Source organism: Fistularia commersonii, chromosome 12, assembly GCF_037954325.1.
Source record: "Fistularia commersonii isolate RoL2024-O1a breed Wild chromosome 12, RoL_Fcom_v1.0, whole genome shotgun sequence".
NCBI classification, from domain to species: Eukaryota; Metazoa; Chordata; class Actinopteri; order Syngnathiformes; family Fistulariidae; genus Fistularia; species Fistularia commersonii.
This window is the reverse complement of record NC_141295.1, coordinates 1,693,813-1,712,444: the sequence shown is the minus strand read 5'-3', so window position 1 is coordinate 1,712,444 and position 18,632 is coordinate 1,693,813. Positions and strand designations below refer to the sequence as shown.

General features: G+C 39.3%; 1 protein-coding gene across 1 annotated transcript in view; it reads right to left on the bottom strand.

Annotated features, from left to right (window-relative positions):
- LOC147228083 (myosin-10) overlaps window positions 1–18,632 on the bottom strand; it is a 69,322-nt gene that overhangs the window by 18,928 nt on the left and 31,762 nt on the right. The window contains exons 8-26 of the mRNA XM_086156267.1: window positions 15,163–15,255; window positions 14,130–14,193; window positions 13,807–13,905; window positions 13,409–13,552; window positions 12,789–12,884; window positions 11,692–11,810; window positions 11,088–11,240; window positions 10,380–10,553; window positions 9,867–10,040; window positions 8,114–8,228; window positions 6,013–6,206; window positions 5,695–5,816; window positions 5,516–5,585; window positions 5,109–5,269; window positions 2,835–2,943; window positions 2,259–2,390; window positions 1,812–2,018; window positions 852–989; window positions 471–594 (exon numbers count right to left, since the gene is read on the bottom strand). Of these exons, the coding sequence (XP_086012393.1) occupies window positions 471–594; window positions 852–989; window positions 1,812–2,018; window positions 2,259–2,390; window positions 2,835–2,943; window positions 5,109–5,269; window positions 5,516–5,585; window positions 5,695–5,816; window positions 6,013–6,206; window positions 8,114–8,228; window positions 9,867–10,040; window positions 10,380–10,553; window positions 11,088–11,240; window positions 11,692–11,810; window positions 12,789–12,884; window positions 13,409–13,552; window positions 13,807–13,905; window positions 14,130–14,193; window positions 15,163–15,255 (2,488 nt within the window). The remainder of the gene's footprint in view (window positions 1–470; window positions 595–851; window positions 990–1,811; window positions 2,019–2,258; window positions 2,391–2,834; window positions 2,944–5,108; window positions 5,270–5,515; window positions 5,586–5,694; window positions 5,817–6,012; window positions 6,207–8,113; window positions 8,229–9,866; window positions 10,041–10,379; window positions 10,554–11,087; window positions 11,241–11,691; window positions 11,811–12,788; window positions 12,885–13,408; window positions 13,553–13,806; window positions 13,906–14,129; window positions 14,194–15,162; window positions 15,256–18,632) is intronic.

Here is an 18,632-nt window from a genome sequence, read left to right as displayed (position 1 = left end):
TTATATGTTTCTATTTCTTTACTGTGTAAGCCAACTGAGATCACTCAATGACCTCCGGGATCAATAAAGTATTCCTGATTCTTATTTCGATAAATAAGACCTTGTTAGCTGCAAGTAGTTAATGAGGAAGACTTACAGCACCTATAAATAAGCCAGTAAAGTATTTAAGCTAGACTGAGGAGTTGAGCAGCGTTGTGCTTGTGCAGTGAATCAATCTGTGGTTTTAAGAGCTTTTTATGCGTTTGGTGTCTTGTTCATGGAAGTCGTGTGTTGTGTTGCCTGCCAGGAATGTTGGGAGGGCGTGGGGTAAAACTGAAAGAATCCTTACCGGATTTATTGTTTTGGTCGACATTCTAATCGGATGTGATGATCCACATCCATTTAAGCTTTTTTTTTTTTCGGTACCTTAAAAACATACATGTATTCTTTCTAAACTTTGGCCATGAATTGCAGGTAACAGAGTCCCGTACCCTCCAAATCCACCATCATCATCTCCTGCTTGTTCTTGACTTTGCCCAGGTTCTTCGCTTTCTCCTCCTCCTCTGTCAGCAGGAGTGTGGCTTCGTTGATCCGATCCTCCAGCAGCTTCTTCTCCTGTCAGGTTGAAATGTTAGAAATGGTTGATAACTCAACTAGCTTTTAAACTATTATTAGTGAATACTACATACACACTGCTTGTTTTCTTAGTTTCAGGGGAAATGAACCAGAAAAGTGGAAAAAAAAAGACAGAACTTTTTTGGGGGGGGAAATCCCTAATGCATAATTAACCTTATCTATTATTGTACCCCGATTGATTCATATTCATATTTGTGCTTTCTGCATCGTATTTCGCAGATGCAGAATCTTCTAACCTTGAGGAATTTGGAATTCTGGTCCTCAAGGAGCACAATGTCTTCCTCTAACTTCTTGATCTTTGCCTCAGCTGTCACTTTATCCAGCTGCAGTTTTTGTCTTGCAGCTTCTTCTTCATCAAGCTGCTCCTCCAGGTCCTGGGAGGAGAAGACAAAGAAAAAATTGTATCAGCTGAGCTCAACTAGATCGAGGTCTGAAACAGACGGGGCACAAACATTTAAGGGTGCCTGAGAAACTGAATTTGAATGGTGTTATGCGTCTTTTTAACATTTAATACAGTCATTTGCAAAAGCAGGTCTGGCATATTGAGTTTTGCATTTCAAATATTGGTCCAATTAACTGGTGATTTATTAGAGCTTTTCACAGCTGCAGACAGACATTAAACAGAAAATAGCTCTGCTTTTAATTGTAACACTTAAATATTCACCTGGGACCTTATCAGTCATAGTTGATGAAGACTTAAATGGCCAAATAAAGAAAAGAAAATGTCAAAAATGCTACTTTTACCAGAAATTAACATTCATACACTGAATTAAACATGCTGAAAATAATAAGTAAATTAAAAGACAAAAGTTTTGACATATACACTGCTCGAAAAAATTAAAGGGAACACTTAAAAAACACATACGAGATCTAAATGAATGAAATATTCTTATGAAATACTTTGCTCTTTACACAGTTGAATGTGCTGACAACAAAATCACACAAAAATGATCCATGGAAATCAATTGTATCAACCCATGGAGGTCTGGATTAGGAATCACACTCAAAATGAAAGTGTAAAAACAAACTCCAGGCGGATCCAACTTTGATGTAATGTCCTTAAAACAAGTCAAAATGAATCTGTGTTGCTTCCTGAGTGGACACTATGATTTCACACAAGTGGGATTGACTTGGAGTTACATTGTGTTGTTCAAGTGTTCCCTTTATTTTTTTGAGCAGTATATAATGATACAAACCTGAATGTGTGACTGCATCTTCTTCTTCTCATTCTGCAAACTTTGGTTCCTCTCCTCCTCCTCCTCCACCCGAGACTCCAGGTCATGGAGGATCTCCTCCAGCTCTTGCTTTCTTGAGGCCAGGCGAGCTCTCATCTCTTCGGCCTCCGCAAACAGCTCTGTTTCTGCTTGAAGTTGCTCTGCTAGAATATTCTTTTCTTCTAGGAGCTGGCAGGAGTGAGAAACATGCAGTTTTAGATTCTTTTTGAAGCAATTATTTGAAGTCATTTACATTTTAAATTTGTCATTCAAAGGCTCAAACATATTTCATGATGCATTTTAGTAGAAGACAACATCAGTCAGAGGCTAAAGTATGCAAAAGACTTGTATTATATAAAGTTCTTTCAATGGACAAATGGTTTTACCGGATCAAATGTTTTGCTTTTCAAAACTGATAATATATTTTACCTGTTGGTGTTTCTGTTCCATCTCTACAAGCTCATTCTCCACTTTGAGCTGTTTTTCCTTCACCTTTATTAGCTCTTCGTCTTTGGCTTGCATTTCCTCCTCCTGCCTAGTGACCTGCAGCAGAGGTTTTACCTAGGAGAGCAAAGATCTGATTAGTCTAATTATACAATTTACTGTAAGATTGTTGGTCTGAAAGTCAGGATAGTATCACATTGGCGAGTGCAAATGTGTTCATTTGCCTTTGCAAAGAAAATCAGCTCCGAAATGATCTCAATATCAAAACATTCAAAAGCTTGACTTTAATTACGGAGTATTTGTGACGCTCTGTATGCAAAAAACTCGTTCAGTTTTGGGTCAGACTGTTACCGACCCATTAAATCAAGTCCTTTCTACTTCAGAGGGGGTTCTATTGTTCTGCATAGTAAATTCAAAATCACAGCCATAGGGCATAGCATTGCAAGGTATAAGATGATCAACTTTACTCATGTATTCAATTAAAGTAGGCTTCTGGGCCTCGTAATGTAATGTGTGTAAAATCAACAACACACTGGAAGATGCAGCCATCAAGGAACCCACCTTGGTGAAAAGCCTCCACCACTGCCAGTGTCGAAGCTTTAGGTAAGCTGCACAGTTCCTTTGGAGGACTTTTAGGGCACTCAGCTGCTGTTGCTTCTTTGCAAAGGCTCTATTAAATAAAGTAAATTAAAATGTTATAAACCAGCGCTGCATCGTCCTACTTTTCTAAGCAAGTGTGGCATTTGATTACTTCATTTTTTGGAATGGTTTGTTAAAAATCCCTGCAGTCTTTTTGAGAATTTTCATATAACTTGCACTGTCAATTATAGTTCAAGCATAATTCAACCTTGACAAACGTGGCAGTTTTGCATTTCACAGCTATGATGACAAAAAAAGGTCATCTAGAGAATTATCTTCCCGCCACAATATAATGCTTTACGATATCAAAATGAAGTGCAGTCCAGCGAGAGTGGTATTTTGTAATATGATTCACATAGGCGGTTGTTACTGTTATCAAAGGTTAACACTAGGCTTAAAACACTTTGTGGATGAGTAAAGGAAACAGGTGCTTGACTTAGAAGTAAGAGATGGCGCTGAAACCCCCCCCAGAAATGTCAGTTTGTGTAAAAGGAGAGATGACGACTCCTGGTGAAGCACATCCCGCCAAAGGAACCCAAAAGAACCGATCCGAGAGACCAAGATTACCTTCAGCGAAGGTGAGTTTTCATTGGGATGTTGAAAGAAAGGGAGTGGGAAATGTACTAAACATCAAGGCTCTGCATTAATCTCAAAATCCCAGTGAGATCTGCAAGACTAAACCAACAACCAGACTGATGTCTTCCTGTTCCTCCCTTATTTAGTGGTTGTTTAAGGATGCCACTATATTTCACCTTCAAAAGCGTAGACGGATTCATCGGGCCTGTGACGATTGATGACACAACGTCCCTAAAAATAATTGCTGGTAAACTGTTGGCAAAAATTTGTTTAGAGTCCGATTCAATAGTCAAGCCAGGCAAGGGATATTATAAAGTCAGAAAAGATCACTCCCTTGCAGCTACAAATATTTATAAATGGTTGGTATTCGTAGATTTAAGAAACATATGACAGTCTGACCAGAATAGAGGAATAGATAAGTTCACCCACATGTACAAAAATCACAGTAGCATGAATCACAGACCAGTTGGAGGTATTAGAGTTATTTCCAATTACAACAAGTTGAAGCAAGGCTCCATCTAAAAACTAACAATCTTAAACATTGCATTTTTGTTACACGCTGAAGACTCATTCCAGAAGAGCAGTAAGGAAAATACCCTACACCGTTTTTTTCCTGCAGAGGATGCAGAAACACAATCACAAGAAGTCACAGTTTTCTTTTTGTTTGCTGATGACTCCTACATCTTGCTTTCAACGGTTGAAAAGTTACTGAATATGAGAATCATGCGGAGGATCCGGTGGCGCATCAGAATCACACAGGAGTCCTCAACGAGGTCAAAACACCTGACTGAGACAAACACATCAAGTTTGGCTTAATAAAATATAACAAAGCCATAAATACTGGCTCCAGATATGGCTAAATAGGTCACCAAACACTTATGTGAGGAGGTTTGGAGTTGGGAAAGCTGAGCACGGGGTCGGTGTGGAGGAAAATAGTCCATGTTGGTGTTGAAGCTCAAATCCTACATCGATGACAGAGTGGAACTAATTGACCAGGGATGATATGTAGCTGCACTTCAGCGCATCATCCTTGTTGAGCCGCATTTTGTAATAACAGTGCATTTTGTAATAAACGTCCAAAATGTAATAACTTTTTCATTTCATCTTGTAATAAAGCCGCATTTTGTAATAAACTGCCCCAACGCATTTTGTAATAACTTTTGCCGCATTATGTAATAAGTTATTACATTTTGAGAAGATTATTACAAAATGCACTTGCAACTTTTTTATTCTCTAGGAAATGTAATAACATGGAATTTACAGAATATTCTCTGTTAATGCAACCTTTGAATAGTGTACTGATAGTAATTGCTAAGTACTGCCACTAGGCTAATACAGTGATACTAATAATAGGCCTAGCTTTTACAAATTCTTTAAAATAAAATACAATTAAAAAACAAATAAACTATGCTTTAGAATTGTTATTGCATAATGCACCGTGTTATTACATTTCCGAGAGAATAAAAAAGTTGCGAGTGCATTTTGTAATAATCTTCTATATCCATGCAGATGTGTATTTTTGAGGTCTACATTAAAGGTTAAGGATAGAAAGGGGAGTAGGATGCTTGACTTTCTATTGTCGATAAAGTGTAGATACACATGCAGATTTCTGGTTCTCACTTGCGTGCCAAGTATCCTCTGCACACAGACTGAAAGTAAATGATGATGTCAGTGATCTTCAGATCTCTCTCCTCCTCCAAATGAGCCAGAACCCCAGTTCTGAAGAAGATCTTACTCTGACCAATGCGAAACAGGTTAGGATCCAGCTCAAGGGCTTGAATCTGTAAAAGGAAAAAAATAAAAAGGTGTTACATTTTTCACATTTCAATTTAATAAAGAAAATGTTATTCTCAAGTTTTAAAAAAAATGTTGCAGCACTAAATATGGATATCACAAAAAAAGGAACTTTCACTTATATTATAGGAGCCAACAGTTAGGATATAGATCCGCCTGCATACAATTTATTCCAGCTTAATTTCCAGTGTATCCATATTTGAAGTTGAAATCTAAGTGGGGAAGAAAATTACCATTCTCTCACAGGCCTGCTTTCCATCCATGAACCCTTTGGGGATGGCGTTTGGGGTCAAAATTTCATACCTATAAACAAGCGTTGATTTAAATATGAGTGGAAAATGTGGCCCGTGTGATTTACTAGAAACATGAGAGTTGAAAGGCTCATAAACCTTAATAATGTGTTCCTTCTTACCTCTGTCTGAACTCCTGGAAGACAATGCGGTTGGGGAAGCCCTGTCTGCAGATACGGATCCCCTCGAGGACTCCATTACACCTCAACTGATCCAGGACCAGGTGAGGCTCCAGTTTGCCTGCCTGAGGGGAAAAAAACAATAGCATTAATAATAAAAACAAGTCTCAAGAGTTTTTTGTTTTTCAGTGCTACGATTTCCATGGAGTGTGAACATGTTTGGATTAGGAAAAAAAAAGCTATATAAATGAATATAAAATTCAACATTACAGTGAATAAAAATGCTATATAAATGAGGTCACAGGTAAAGTATGTATTTACTCGTTTTTCGTGGTTAGGGATGATGCAACGGACAAAGTTGGGGTTGGTGTTCCTCAGTGTGGCCATAAGTTTGGTGAGTGATTCCTTGTACAGCTGACCCACTGTTCGAAACATGCCTTTTTTCGTTTTATATGTAGAACCAAAGGCTGTCTCATTCATTCCGGCCACCTGATCCAGGCCCACTATACGATCCACTGGTGGAGGAATGGGAAAAAGTGGTTATTATCTGGAGGCATGGGGAGCCAGAACCGTGGTAGAAACTGCAGGTGCGAAAAATGATGTATTGTAGCTACATGAGTAAGTGCACATGGATGAAAAACACATTCCACATGATTGTCAAAAAGCAGCAGGCTAACAAAGTAGCATCTGAAATCTTGAACTACCACTAGCGCCTGCAAACGGGTCTATAGTGCACTCCTAATTATTAGCTTAAGGGTCTATACACAGCGCATTTTACATTTAAAGAGAGGCACATTTTTGTATTATAATTTATTCGATACATTTCCAAAAAATGGGATGCAAAAATTAAAAATGGTCTTTGCAAGTCCATGACAGAAACATGAAAGATTTTCTCCTTTTACTGTTGGGAAAATGAACATGATATAATATTTTTCCAGGAAAATAATGTTTTGTAGATAAGCCAAGAAGATAATTTCCTAATATTTTAGTGAATCTAGGCACAAAAAAATCAGAATATATCAGTTTCAAGACAGCTAAAACACCCAACTTTACAGATGGGCACAATCAATTGAATCATTACATCGCTGATCAAAACCAATGCTAGTGTAATTCATCTCCCACTTTGTCAGTGCCAATGCACTAAGAATCAAAACTACCAACACCTCGCTGCTATCAGCTTTAAGAGCAGGTTTACTTACTGATTACTTTTTATTAAATGACATATATTTGGTAAAAGCCATGTGGCCTACGCATGTGTTTTTGGTTGTTTTGAATTCAATATTTTGGCAAAAGGGACAAAATCAGTTGGGTTTTTATTTTCAACTTCAAAAAATTTACACAGCCTAACATCGGAGTAATTTATTAAACCTATAAATAATTTGGCAGACCTTTCCTAAAAAAAAGCTTCACAAAATGGCATGGTAAAAGAATTATGCCTTAACACTCGGTTCAATCGAGACTATGTCACTTATTAAGGTCCCTCTGGCTGAACTAAAGTCACAAGTATGTAGTGAGTCACAGCCTGTCTGGGCTCCCTGCATTGATGTCTGAGCTTAGAGCCAGCAAAAATACCATGAACAACATCTGGGTCCATTTCACTACTACAATGATCCTATCTGAGATGGAGGAAGACAGGAAAGTAACGCCAGTAAAATAGTATTCAGTCAATCTGCTATTCCTTAACTTGCTTGTAGATATACCGCATATATATATATATATATACTACATCACAGAGGAGGTACTAAAACAGAAATACACTAGAAGACTCCGAACTGCTGCACTCACTCCTACATGCTTGCTTCAGGGCCGCTGACCATGCAGATATCACAAGACCCTGTCAGCTTGCAAAGACTGAACGTACACTGGTTCAACTAAACAATGAACTATATTCTACTCATCTTGTTTAGGAATTCACTGAATTAAGGGAGCCATGCAGCCTGGAAGCAATGGGAGCCACTGTAGCTATGAGACAGAGCACTGGCTGAAGCATGACACATATGGCCAGATCTGGGCAAAAATATAAAAATCGCTTATACAGTATTTAGACTTGAGCAGCTTGGTTTCACAGTCCCACACACTCTGTTTGCAGCTGTTATTTTGGCCCAGGTCTGCTAAAGCACTACCCAAAAATTCACCTGCCGGCTCATCCAGACTAGTGACATTGTCATAGAATGAAGCCCTTTGAATGGTCTGAATCTCTACAACACAGAAAAAGACAAGGAGGGGAGGATGATGTTAAAATAGTTGGTGAAATCAAACACATACGTCCGCCTGGACAAGGTTGCTCTTAGTCAACTTCAGTGACGGAGACATGAAAGTGCTTGTTAATAAGCGGGTACACACAGTTATTTACAGGATGCGTACACTGATGATTGCCTATTGTGGTCAGCAATACTGACTGGCAAAACAGGTGGTATCTTACCATCTTTCCACAGCTCAGCAACAAATTTATCAGTTGACTGGTGCAGAAGTGTGGCCACGTTGTCATTGAGGGGATCCATATTCTTCATCAACCACTCATCTGCCTTATAGTCCACCTGTAGAATGGTGTGTGATACACAAAAATGTTTGGTTTGGGGAACTTGTGAGCTTAGTGAACTGTTTTGTATAACAAAAATGTTCAAAATATGCTTGGTAACTAAAATAATGGAGAATATTCTCCAAAGGTGAAAGGTGAAAATTCCCATACGGTAGACTTCATTTTCCATAAATAGCTCAGAGACTGATAACTTTCTATAATTTCACATAGGTCATTGTAATTCAACCGATTAAGAATTAGTTGACACTAAAACTAACAAAACAAATCGTCCCTGTAGACGAGTAGCTTTCACTATCAATAACTTTAAGACAAGTTTTGCTGGATGCCTCTGGCACAAACAGACTTTTAAATGACCTTGACAATTTTTTTTTTGCAGGTTATTTAGTTGTGAGGAAGAAAATTTATAACATGATATGTGAACATTTCAAAAAGAGAAAGACCCACAGCAATGCTTAATTTGGCATTTCAAAAGCAATTAAACTAGCAATTATACAATGACATAACAAATTAAGGAAATTAAGATTTACTGCCCGAGGAGCTTTTTTTTGCATTCATACTGAGTGGGCCAAAGAGGGATATTATAATTAGGCCAGTTTATTTAATTACTGTTAAATCTAGTTATTTAACAACTCAAGAGGTTTCCTTTCCAAATTATTGTTTTCCAGTGTATTGAAAGATTTATTTGGAAAACTCTAAAAAAACAAAATTATCATTGAATCATTTGCCAAGTCAGCGGTCTTTGGAAAACAGCTAAATAAAAAGGTTAGCACTGCTAACTGAACTCACTTCGAACTAAAGCTATAAAATAATTAGAAATACTGCAAGCCACTCTTAGGTAATGAAATTAGGAAGCCTTGGTATAATAGCTTTGTTATTTCAGAGAGCACATGGGTAGCTAACCAGTAATGTTTACAATGTCAAAAATTTAGATATGAATGACTTGGACATGTCTACCTGCCTTGGATAATTGCTAAATGTATCAGCTATACTAGTGATTTAAATTGCATCTTCAAGGTCCTTGTTTGGTAAATATCTAAGTTGACAGTTCTTGCAGTGTAACAGATTTGATCCCAAAACAGACATTCCTGGAGATCAAATCACTGAAGCAGTGAAAGATTGTGGCGTAAAAGAACAAAGTTCGGATAGTGAAAAGCAGATGTCCGACTCAGCAGGTCTGTCTGCTTGACAAATGCTATGTTCTGTTGCATAACACCACTGACAACGTCCAAATTCACTTAAGTGTTTCCCTTGCATCACTGTTTTATCTGAACCATTGATCGGTAGGAACTTCTCACTCACTGATTTGTCGAGAAAATAATAAACAAAGTAGTTGGACCACCACAGACATAATGCAAGTCTTCGAGAAACAAAATCATTACCTCTCTGCATGGCATGGAGATATACTCTTAGATTTCAGAGAGTACAGTAACAGTAAACATATGAAGCATCAGCTGTATATATCGTGATACTTAAGTGATATGAATACCATTTTTTCCTACACTTGAATGCCTTTTTATTGAAAAAAATGTATGCAAGGACTTTATTTTACTGTTAAAACCTTGAGTGTATGAATTCACTAAAGCAAGTACCAAAGCCTGCAGAGTGAGATTTTTAAAAAGAATGAAATCCGTCATACCCTGCCTGCATAGTGGATGATGCAAAAGTCTGCTTTGTCTTTAAGCTGACGGGGTTTCTGAAACTTGGTGTGTGTGCCTTGTTCCTGGATCAGCTTGTCTACAAAAGTCTTGTCAGTGGCCTTTGGGAACCAGCACTCCTCATCCAACAAAGCTAATACTCCTGGAGGGTTAGCCTGAGGAAATAATAAAAGTACAGAACAACACACTTTACAAAGAGTAGAACGCATACATGTGGTATGATGTTGTTAAGCCACTCAGTCCGAAAACAACTTATTTTTCTTGGAACAGCTTTAATCCGGAGCCCAACAGCACACCTTTACGAGAAATCTGTCTCTTTACAAAGACAGCATTCTCAATCAGACACCACAGTAAACAATATCTACGAGCAACTTAGCATTGCATGAATATTGTTAATCTAGTTCATAAATAGTTAGTCAGCATAATTTAACTATTCATGAAAGGGTGACTTTGGTTCATTCAATTATTTACGCCAAATAATTATTCAAACTGACCGGTCTCTCAATGAGGTCGATGCAGGGCTGCAGATCGAGGCCAAAATCAATGAAGCTCCACTCGATGCCCTCCCTCTGGTACTCCTCCTGCTCCAGGATGAACATGGTGTGGTTGAAGAGCTGCTGCAGCTTCTCATTGGTGTAGTTGATACACAGCTGCTCGAAGGAGTTCAACTGCGGGACGAGGACAGGAACCATGCCAAAAACAACAACCACAAACGCAATCAGAGAAGTGAACTGTGCACAACAAGAAATATTTCTTCCACCTATTGCTGGACACATTTGATGTAAATTGGCTATGATGAATATTTTTGACGATGACAATATATTAGATCACTATGTGTAAGGTCAGAGAGATCGCATATAGCAGGCCTGGCCAACCTGTGGCTCCCAAGCCACATGCAGCTCTTACGTTCATGTCGATTTTTGTGTTTGCGTGTTTTTGTTTATTTACTTTTTAGCTGTGTGGGGAGGATGCTGGAGCGGCACGTGATTGCACAAGTGAAAAACACACAAACACAAAATTTTGACATGAACTCAAGAGCCGCATGCGGCTCGGGAGACACAGGTTGGCCAGGCCTGACATATAGTGTTGCTACTAAAACGAGACAATGAAAGTGCTGGATGTGGGTGTTTGCGATATTTTTCCCTACCCCTTTTTTGTTGGTAAAAATGTAGATTTAAAAATGAAAACAATGAAAGTCTTACCTGGAAAATCTCAAACCCTGCAATGTCCAGTATGCCGATGAAGGAGGCCCCCTGCCGCTTGGTCCTATCCAGAGCTTTATTAATGCGATGGACCAGCCAACGAAATAGACGTTCATATGTCGCTTTAGCAAGGGCTTCTACTGCAAAGTCCGCCTGGAGGCAGAATGAGGAAGAAGGAAAGAGGAGTGGGAAAGACAAGGGTAAGACAGTATACAGAGAAATGTCATTGTAAGATCATAGTAAAAATGTGTGGCAGGTAAGCAGGGAGGTGCTAAATCTAAATGGGAACAAAATCTCTTTCGTTTTGGCCTGTGAGTTCACTGTTGAGAGCTGTCTGAGTCAGACATATATTATCATCTTGAAAAGATGCATTCATTATGATTAAGAAAGAGAAGTCCAGGTGAGCTGTACTGTAAATGACAGAATTGTAATTTACAGAATTACTAGAATATGAAGAGAGGTTAAGGAACTTAAGAAAGGGGATATATGTTCAAAATACAGGCCATGACATGTTCATACAGTATTTAATAGATCCATTTTTGGATAAATAAGAATAACTGTATTCTTGTTTTTTGGTGTCAAATGAAAGAGATGTATAACTGACCTGCTCTTTAGTTTGCGCTTTCTGAACATAGTCTCTTCCTACTTTAATCCTTGGCGACAAAATGGCTCTTGTGAACTCCATTACATTCATACCCAGCAGGTGACATAGCTTCTGAGCGGCTAAGAAACAGAAGTGGAAGAAAAGAAAATTAAATGAAATAGGACATCCAATTTCCCCTGCAAGTTCTGTTGCCAAATCAAGATATGGACTATAATCCGGAAAAAAAAACTTGAGAGAGGTAATAGGGTTCAAGATATTTAGCTAAGGCCCATATAAAGGTCTTTGCCACACCTTTTTTAACAAGGAAGATTTGAAATAGACTCACTGTTTAAATGTTATGCAGACCACAAGAAGAGAACTCAAACATAAAAAAATGTTGATGCTGTTCATCTATCAGATTAGTGTTGAAGTTCACAAATCATTCAAGAATGATTTCATGTGGAATATAATATTTTCAATATCTGTTGGAAAAGTACGCTAAGCAAGAATTTCTCTATAAGCTTGACAACTAAAGACACTACCGGATCACTGCTTGGACTCATTCTGTGGTTGTCTTTCAAAAGCAAAATATGTAGTCACACGTGGGTTAACTGGAAGGATGTGCCCTATTTCCCTCACAAGTAAATCTTCATAATGATGTGACTTAACACTAGGCTGACAAGGCTCTAGAATAGAAAGGTCAGAAATCACAAGATCCTGTGTTCTCGTAATGAGTATCATAGTGTGTATGTATGTTTCTGTGTGTGGATGTGGGGGTGGGGGGGTTATTTGTAAGTTTGTGTGTGTGTGTTTGGGGGTGTATTTGAAGAATATATGGTAAGCGATAAAGGAGGAAGAGAGAAACTTGACCTGAGTGTTTCCACTACCTGGGCTATGAGGCAGATGTTTGGTTGTAGAATGTGTGTGTGTGCTTGTGTGTGTGTGTGTACACTGGTAACACGTTGTTAGACAGTGAAACGTATTACATCCGAAAATCAAATCAACCATTCAATTTGAATGATGTAAGTTGGAAAAACAATCATAGCCGTCCTCCTATCAATGAAGAACAACGTAAAGTTTTCTAAAGTAACATTTAATGACTTTGTGGGGGCACTTACCTGTATTATCAGGCATTGAGGCCTGATCTGTGTTCCTCTCCTTTTTAAAGACAATGTTGCCAAACTGAAGGACCGAAGACACCACTTTCAACATGGCTACAAAATAAGAATCCAGAGAAAACTACTTTAAAATTGTACATGACATTTACCTCACATAAATGTGTCAGGGCATTGAAACTGACAAACAAGGCATTTTCTTAGACAAGGCAGTATTTTGAAGAGGATCCTTATTGCATGTTACATTCTCTGGAGAGTCATTTTCATATTTCAGAGAGATATTTGGTATGGTTAAAAAAATGAGAGTGAAAGAGAAACAAATGTTGTGCGCGTGTCATCAGTTTCAGTTTCTAGATATGCATGAATATTTAGAATACTTCAGCATCACACCATTTCCAAAAGTGGCAAGATACAAGATATCAGTACACTAAATTTTCATCATTCTTAATCATATTGATGTACATGTAACTACACAAACTTACAGTAATCTAATTTATCATCTCATTTACTGAAAATTTTCACACCCACATATATACTTAATTGATTTGTCATCTATATAGATATAGTTGTGTCCTTGTGCCTTAATGATTCCACCAGTGCATACAAGCAATGACATAATATACCCAGAATTTCCTCATGAGCGAAGCTCATGATGTGCATAGCCTCCATCGTCTCATGGAAGTTGTCTTTATCCTGCTGGCCTGGAATTGGAATGTTACCATTGGAGAGGAAACGGTAGTTGCTGAACCCCTCTAAAAGCAGGTCCGCTGGGAACAAAGAGGTAGTGGAACATTTAGGAGCTTTGAGACTTTAAACAAGACATGTTTGGACTTTTAAAAAGTGACAGTGACTGATCAGATCTTATATTCAAAATATTAATTGGCAGGAATGAACAGTAAGATACTTCACACATGTACACAGCCACTTCAGCTACAGTATAGTCTGTAGGTATGAAATACTGAAGAGAGTAAGAAGCACTGGATAATTTTTTTACAATAGTGTTTCATATTTCACTACTCACATTTGAGGTGCTCCCCAGCACCAGCAAGCAGCTGGTAGAAAATATGGAAGGTGCGTTCATCTTTGGCTTGACGAATAGCTCTTGATTTCTCAAGTAGGTCTGACACAATGGTTAAGGGGAAAAAACACATCCAAATTGCACCTGTAAGAAAAAGTCAGTCTAGCTCATTTTGTAGATAAGCCAGAGTTCATTTCTATAGCCCACCGTATCAAAGTAAGACAGGATTTTCCTATCAAATGACATTCTGTGAAATAGACCCTACTGTTCAACTACAGCTATGATAACAGACATGTTTTTCTACTCAAGTGCTATAAAAAGGATACAAGTTTCAATGTTGGCTCCGACAATGTATCCAGTAACATCAAAGTTGATCCGGATGAATTTGCCCTGCAGGTGAAGCAAAACAGAGCGTTCAGGAAGTGCACAAGACAGGATATACACAAAGCAATTCTTAAAAATATAACTGATAAAGCGCACACTGAGGAGTGACAACTAAAAAAATAAAACAAGGTACAAAGAAACAATTGCAGGAGCAAGTGGCTATAACATATAGTCAAAATATGCATCATCCACTATATGACCACTAATAAAGACTCATCCACAATATTAGGTCTTTACAAAGTGGCCTAATTCATGGTGTTACACAGAGCTCTGGATTAAGACAAAAAAAAAAAACAACAAAGAAAAAAACTCAACAAAATCAAACAATTGGTTAGCTTTAGTATCTCAATGCATTTCGTAAATACCAAATCTTATTAACATAGAAAAAACTTACAGTATACAATTTACCACAGCAGACAACAATGGATGGAATCAATGAATTAAACTGCTACAGGTCAAGAATTCTGTTTTCCGGAATTCTGAATTTCACTATAGTAATGACAGCTTAGGGGGATCGTGGTGGAGAATGTCCTGGAAAAAAACCTCCTAAACTTCATCCTTTCTCTGCATTTAGAGTGTGCAACTCTTGCCTCGCACTGATAGCCTGTCCCATGCCACTTAGTCACACCCTTTCATCTGTTAATCGTGAAAAATTTGAGACTGGAATCTTGAAAGTTTTGAAAATCTGTGATTTTTTTAAGCTTCAAAGTGACCAGGTTATGCATTAAAATCATAACTAATAAGTAGCCATTGCTTGTCATGAACTTAATAGATACAGTAGGATGACCAAATTGTTTTCAATTAGTTCAAGCGCTATTTGAATTCAAAATATTAAGACACTCATATTTTCTATTCAAGCTTCACAATTAGGATCCAGAGAAGCGATACTGTGACAAAACTCTGAAATCTATATACGAGGCATTTGAACACTAGGAAATTAAACTGCCTTTGCAAGTATCCTTCATCTGTACTTACAAAACGTGATGAGTTGTCATTTTTCACTGTCTTAGCATTCCCAAAAGATTCAAGGATGGGGTTGGCTTGTAAAAGCTGGCGTTCCAGTTCACCCTGAAAAGAATGTCATGTTAAAACAATCATTTGTCTCTACGTTTACGCCAGGCCTTGAGAAAATGGTTGTGATCAATTGATTTTCATTGGAAACTGAAACAAAGAGGGAAAACAAATAAACAAACATGCAGACAAAGAAAGCAGATACACGAATACTATGTGATTCATACAATAAGACCACATAAACATTATACATATTTAGATACAGAAGAGCAGCTGGATAGTAGTAAGAAATTCTGGCAAATTTAGGAGAAAAAAAAGAGCATTTATGGACAAAAGTTAATTTTTCTTGCTTCCCAGTTTGGTAATTACATGACTAGCCATTTGACTAAAATAAGTTCCACAATGTCTACCATTATTTGAGTTGACATTATCATAGAAATTTGGCATAGTGTCTCCATTTATTTTATTTTATAAAACAAAATTTAGCTGCCACCTGACTGTGGTGGAGGGGTTTGCATGTCCCAGTGATCCTGGGAGATATGTTGTCGGGGGCTTTATGCCCCTGGAAGGCTCACCCAAGGCAAACAGGTCCCAGGTGAGAGACCAGACAAAGTGTGGCTCAGAAGCCCCCCATGAAGAAGACAATCATCGGACCCAGTTTTCCCTTGCCTGGACACGGGGCAACGGGCCTCCTCCCCGGAGCCAGGCCTGGGGACGGGGCTCGGTGGCAAGTGCCTGGTGGCTGGGCCTTCGCCCATGGTGAACTATGAAGAGTAGTAAAGCCCAAAGGAATGACATGGGTCCCTCTTCCCCTAGGTTCACCACCCACAGGAAGCGCCAAGGGGGTCGGGTGCAGTATGAGCCGACCAGTAGCCAGAGTGGGGGACTTTGGCAGTCCGATCCTCGACTGCAGAAGCTGGCTCTTGGAACCCGTTTTGGTATGTTCCCCCTCTGGCGTGGAACGAGCCCGAGGTGGTGTGCGAGGCTGAGAGATTCCAATGAGATAGTCGGACTCACCTTGGCGCACACCGGGGGGTCTGGAACCAGGCCACTCGAGAGGGGCTGGACTCTTTTTTTACTATGCAGTTGCCCCCAGTGAGATGCGCCTGGCAGGTGTGGGCAACAACAGTTCAGTTTCCCCACCCTTCTTGGGGTCCCTAGAGAGCGCACCTACTGGGAAGGGACTCCCTCGTTCTACTCCCTCATGGGGGAGGATGCCGAGCAGACCTTGCACACCCAAACGTAACATGAGGGTCTGCTGGGAATGTCTAGCAGAGTCTCCTGTCAGAAGGACGTGGTTGCAGAACTCCAACCACGTCCCAAGGGAGGCAGGGTACATTGAGTTCGAATGGGCACTGTTCCGTGATTCTATTGTCAAGGTGGCAGATCGGAGCTGCAGCCGTAAGGCCACTGGTGGACACCTATTTGAATGAGAGAGCTTCTAAGGAAAGCCCTATAGGGCCTTCCTGGCCTGTGGGGCTCTGGAGGCAGCTGACAGGTACTGGCACCTATGGTCAAAAGCTGTGGGTAGTGACAGAAAGAACAAGATTGTGGATAGAAGTGGCCAAAATGAGTTTCTCTGCAGGGTGGCCATACTCTCCCTTAGAGATAGGGTGAGAAGTTCGGTCATCCGGGAGGAGCTTGGAGTAGAGCCGCTGCTCCTCCGCATAGAGAGGAGTCAGGTGAGGAGGCTCGGGCATCTGGTCAAGATGCCTCCCGGAAGCTTCCCAGGGGAGGTATTCCAGGCATGTCCGTATGGGAGCAGACCAAAGGGAAGACCGGGGAGAGGCTGAAGGGACTAGGCTGGCCTGGGAACCCCTCGGGGTCCCCCAAGAGGAGCTGGACCATGTGGCGGGGGAGAGGAAGGTCTGGGACTCCCTGTTCCTACTGCTGCCCCCGTGACCTGACTCCAGATAAGCAGGGAAAGATGGATGGGTGGATGGATGGATTTATTTTATTTGTTGTAGAAATTACCCAAATTTAGTAGAACAGTATTTAGTATTAGTTAATTTCATAACAAAAGAAACCATTCGGAGAGAAAAAAAAACATATAAAACCAGTTTAGCATATACCACTGATGGTGTTCAGTATGTACAAACTGCAGCTAATCCTTCCTTTTATTCATTATTTAGGAATCACCGGTAAGCTAACAATAAATCACAGGTAATGTCTGAAAACTTTAACCTTCTGTGTAATTTAGGGGTTTGTGGATTTTGTCTTTACTAGGGTACTTTGATAAATCCATTTAGAAATGTATTTATCCAGATGTTCTCTGGTCCATTATATTTTGAGTTAAACCACACCGTGACATTTGTTACAACTTGAAAATCCACAACTCCTGAGAGGAAAATATTTCTTCTGCAGTTTGTCTTCTTGTTGGGTAAACAGAATATTTTCCCAAATTTGCAAAATAGCCGTACGCACTATGCATTCTCTAGGGGGCCATTTTCCAGAAAAAAATATTTCTGTGAGATGAGGAATCAAGCGTTGCAGTAGGGATGTGAGACGTGTTATGTGATCTTTGGCCGGCGAGCACAGTGGGCTGTTTTAATTGAGTTTTTGAACACCTGGAATAAAGCGGAGTTGAAACTGGGTATTTCTGGTTCCCTTCCAACTAACAGAGCAGTGGCACAGCAAAGTATTAAAACCAAAGCTCTTTGTTTCAACATCGACACAGCTCTGTGGTGGAGCTTGGTAGATAAAATTAATTGGAAAGCTCTCTTAATTTGTGAGATCTTTCTCCACGCAAACAAATAGAGAGAGGAGATTACAAAACTCAGTGGGGGTTCAATTTAGCAGCATTAGAGGTTGACCCATATCCCCATTTTAACAGGAACAAGTCAGACATCTGACAGCTGGCCTAACTGGGTACCCTGCTTGAGATGGCCAATTGTTCGTGGCTGTGCTCAAATCAAGATACAGTCTTTTGAGGCAATGGGAGTCATTGTCTCCCTGAAACTAATTAATTCATATTATTTACAGTTTGTCTTTCCTGTGTTTGCTTAGTTACAAGATTCTCTACTCCAATAGTGCAGGCTGTTGGAGGAGATCACAAGGTGCTCTAGAGATCACAAGGTCACACATGTATTACAAACCACTATTTCACGAGCAAGAAAGAGGAGCACACTTCTTGGAAGTGGCACTTTTTTAAAAATTTGGACAGGAACAAGAATGATGTGCAGAACTCATTTGTGTGGCTGAGCTTTACAGCTTCTTAGTTTGAGAAAGAGGCGAGAATTAATCTTACATTAAATCAGTGTAAATATGGTGTGGTGCCATTGTTCTTTAACAGCCAAGACTAAACAGAACTATACACAAATTACAGCAAATGAATATTTGAGAAGTCACTTATAATTTTAATACTACAATCACAATTTGAGTATAATTTTGAAATCAAGAACACTATAATTATTATAATTGACTGCACAAATAAA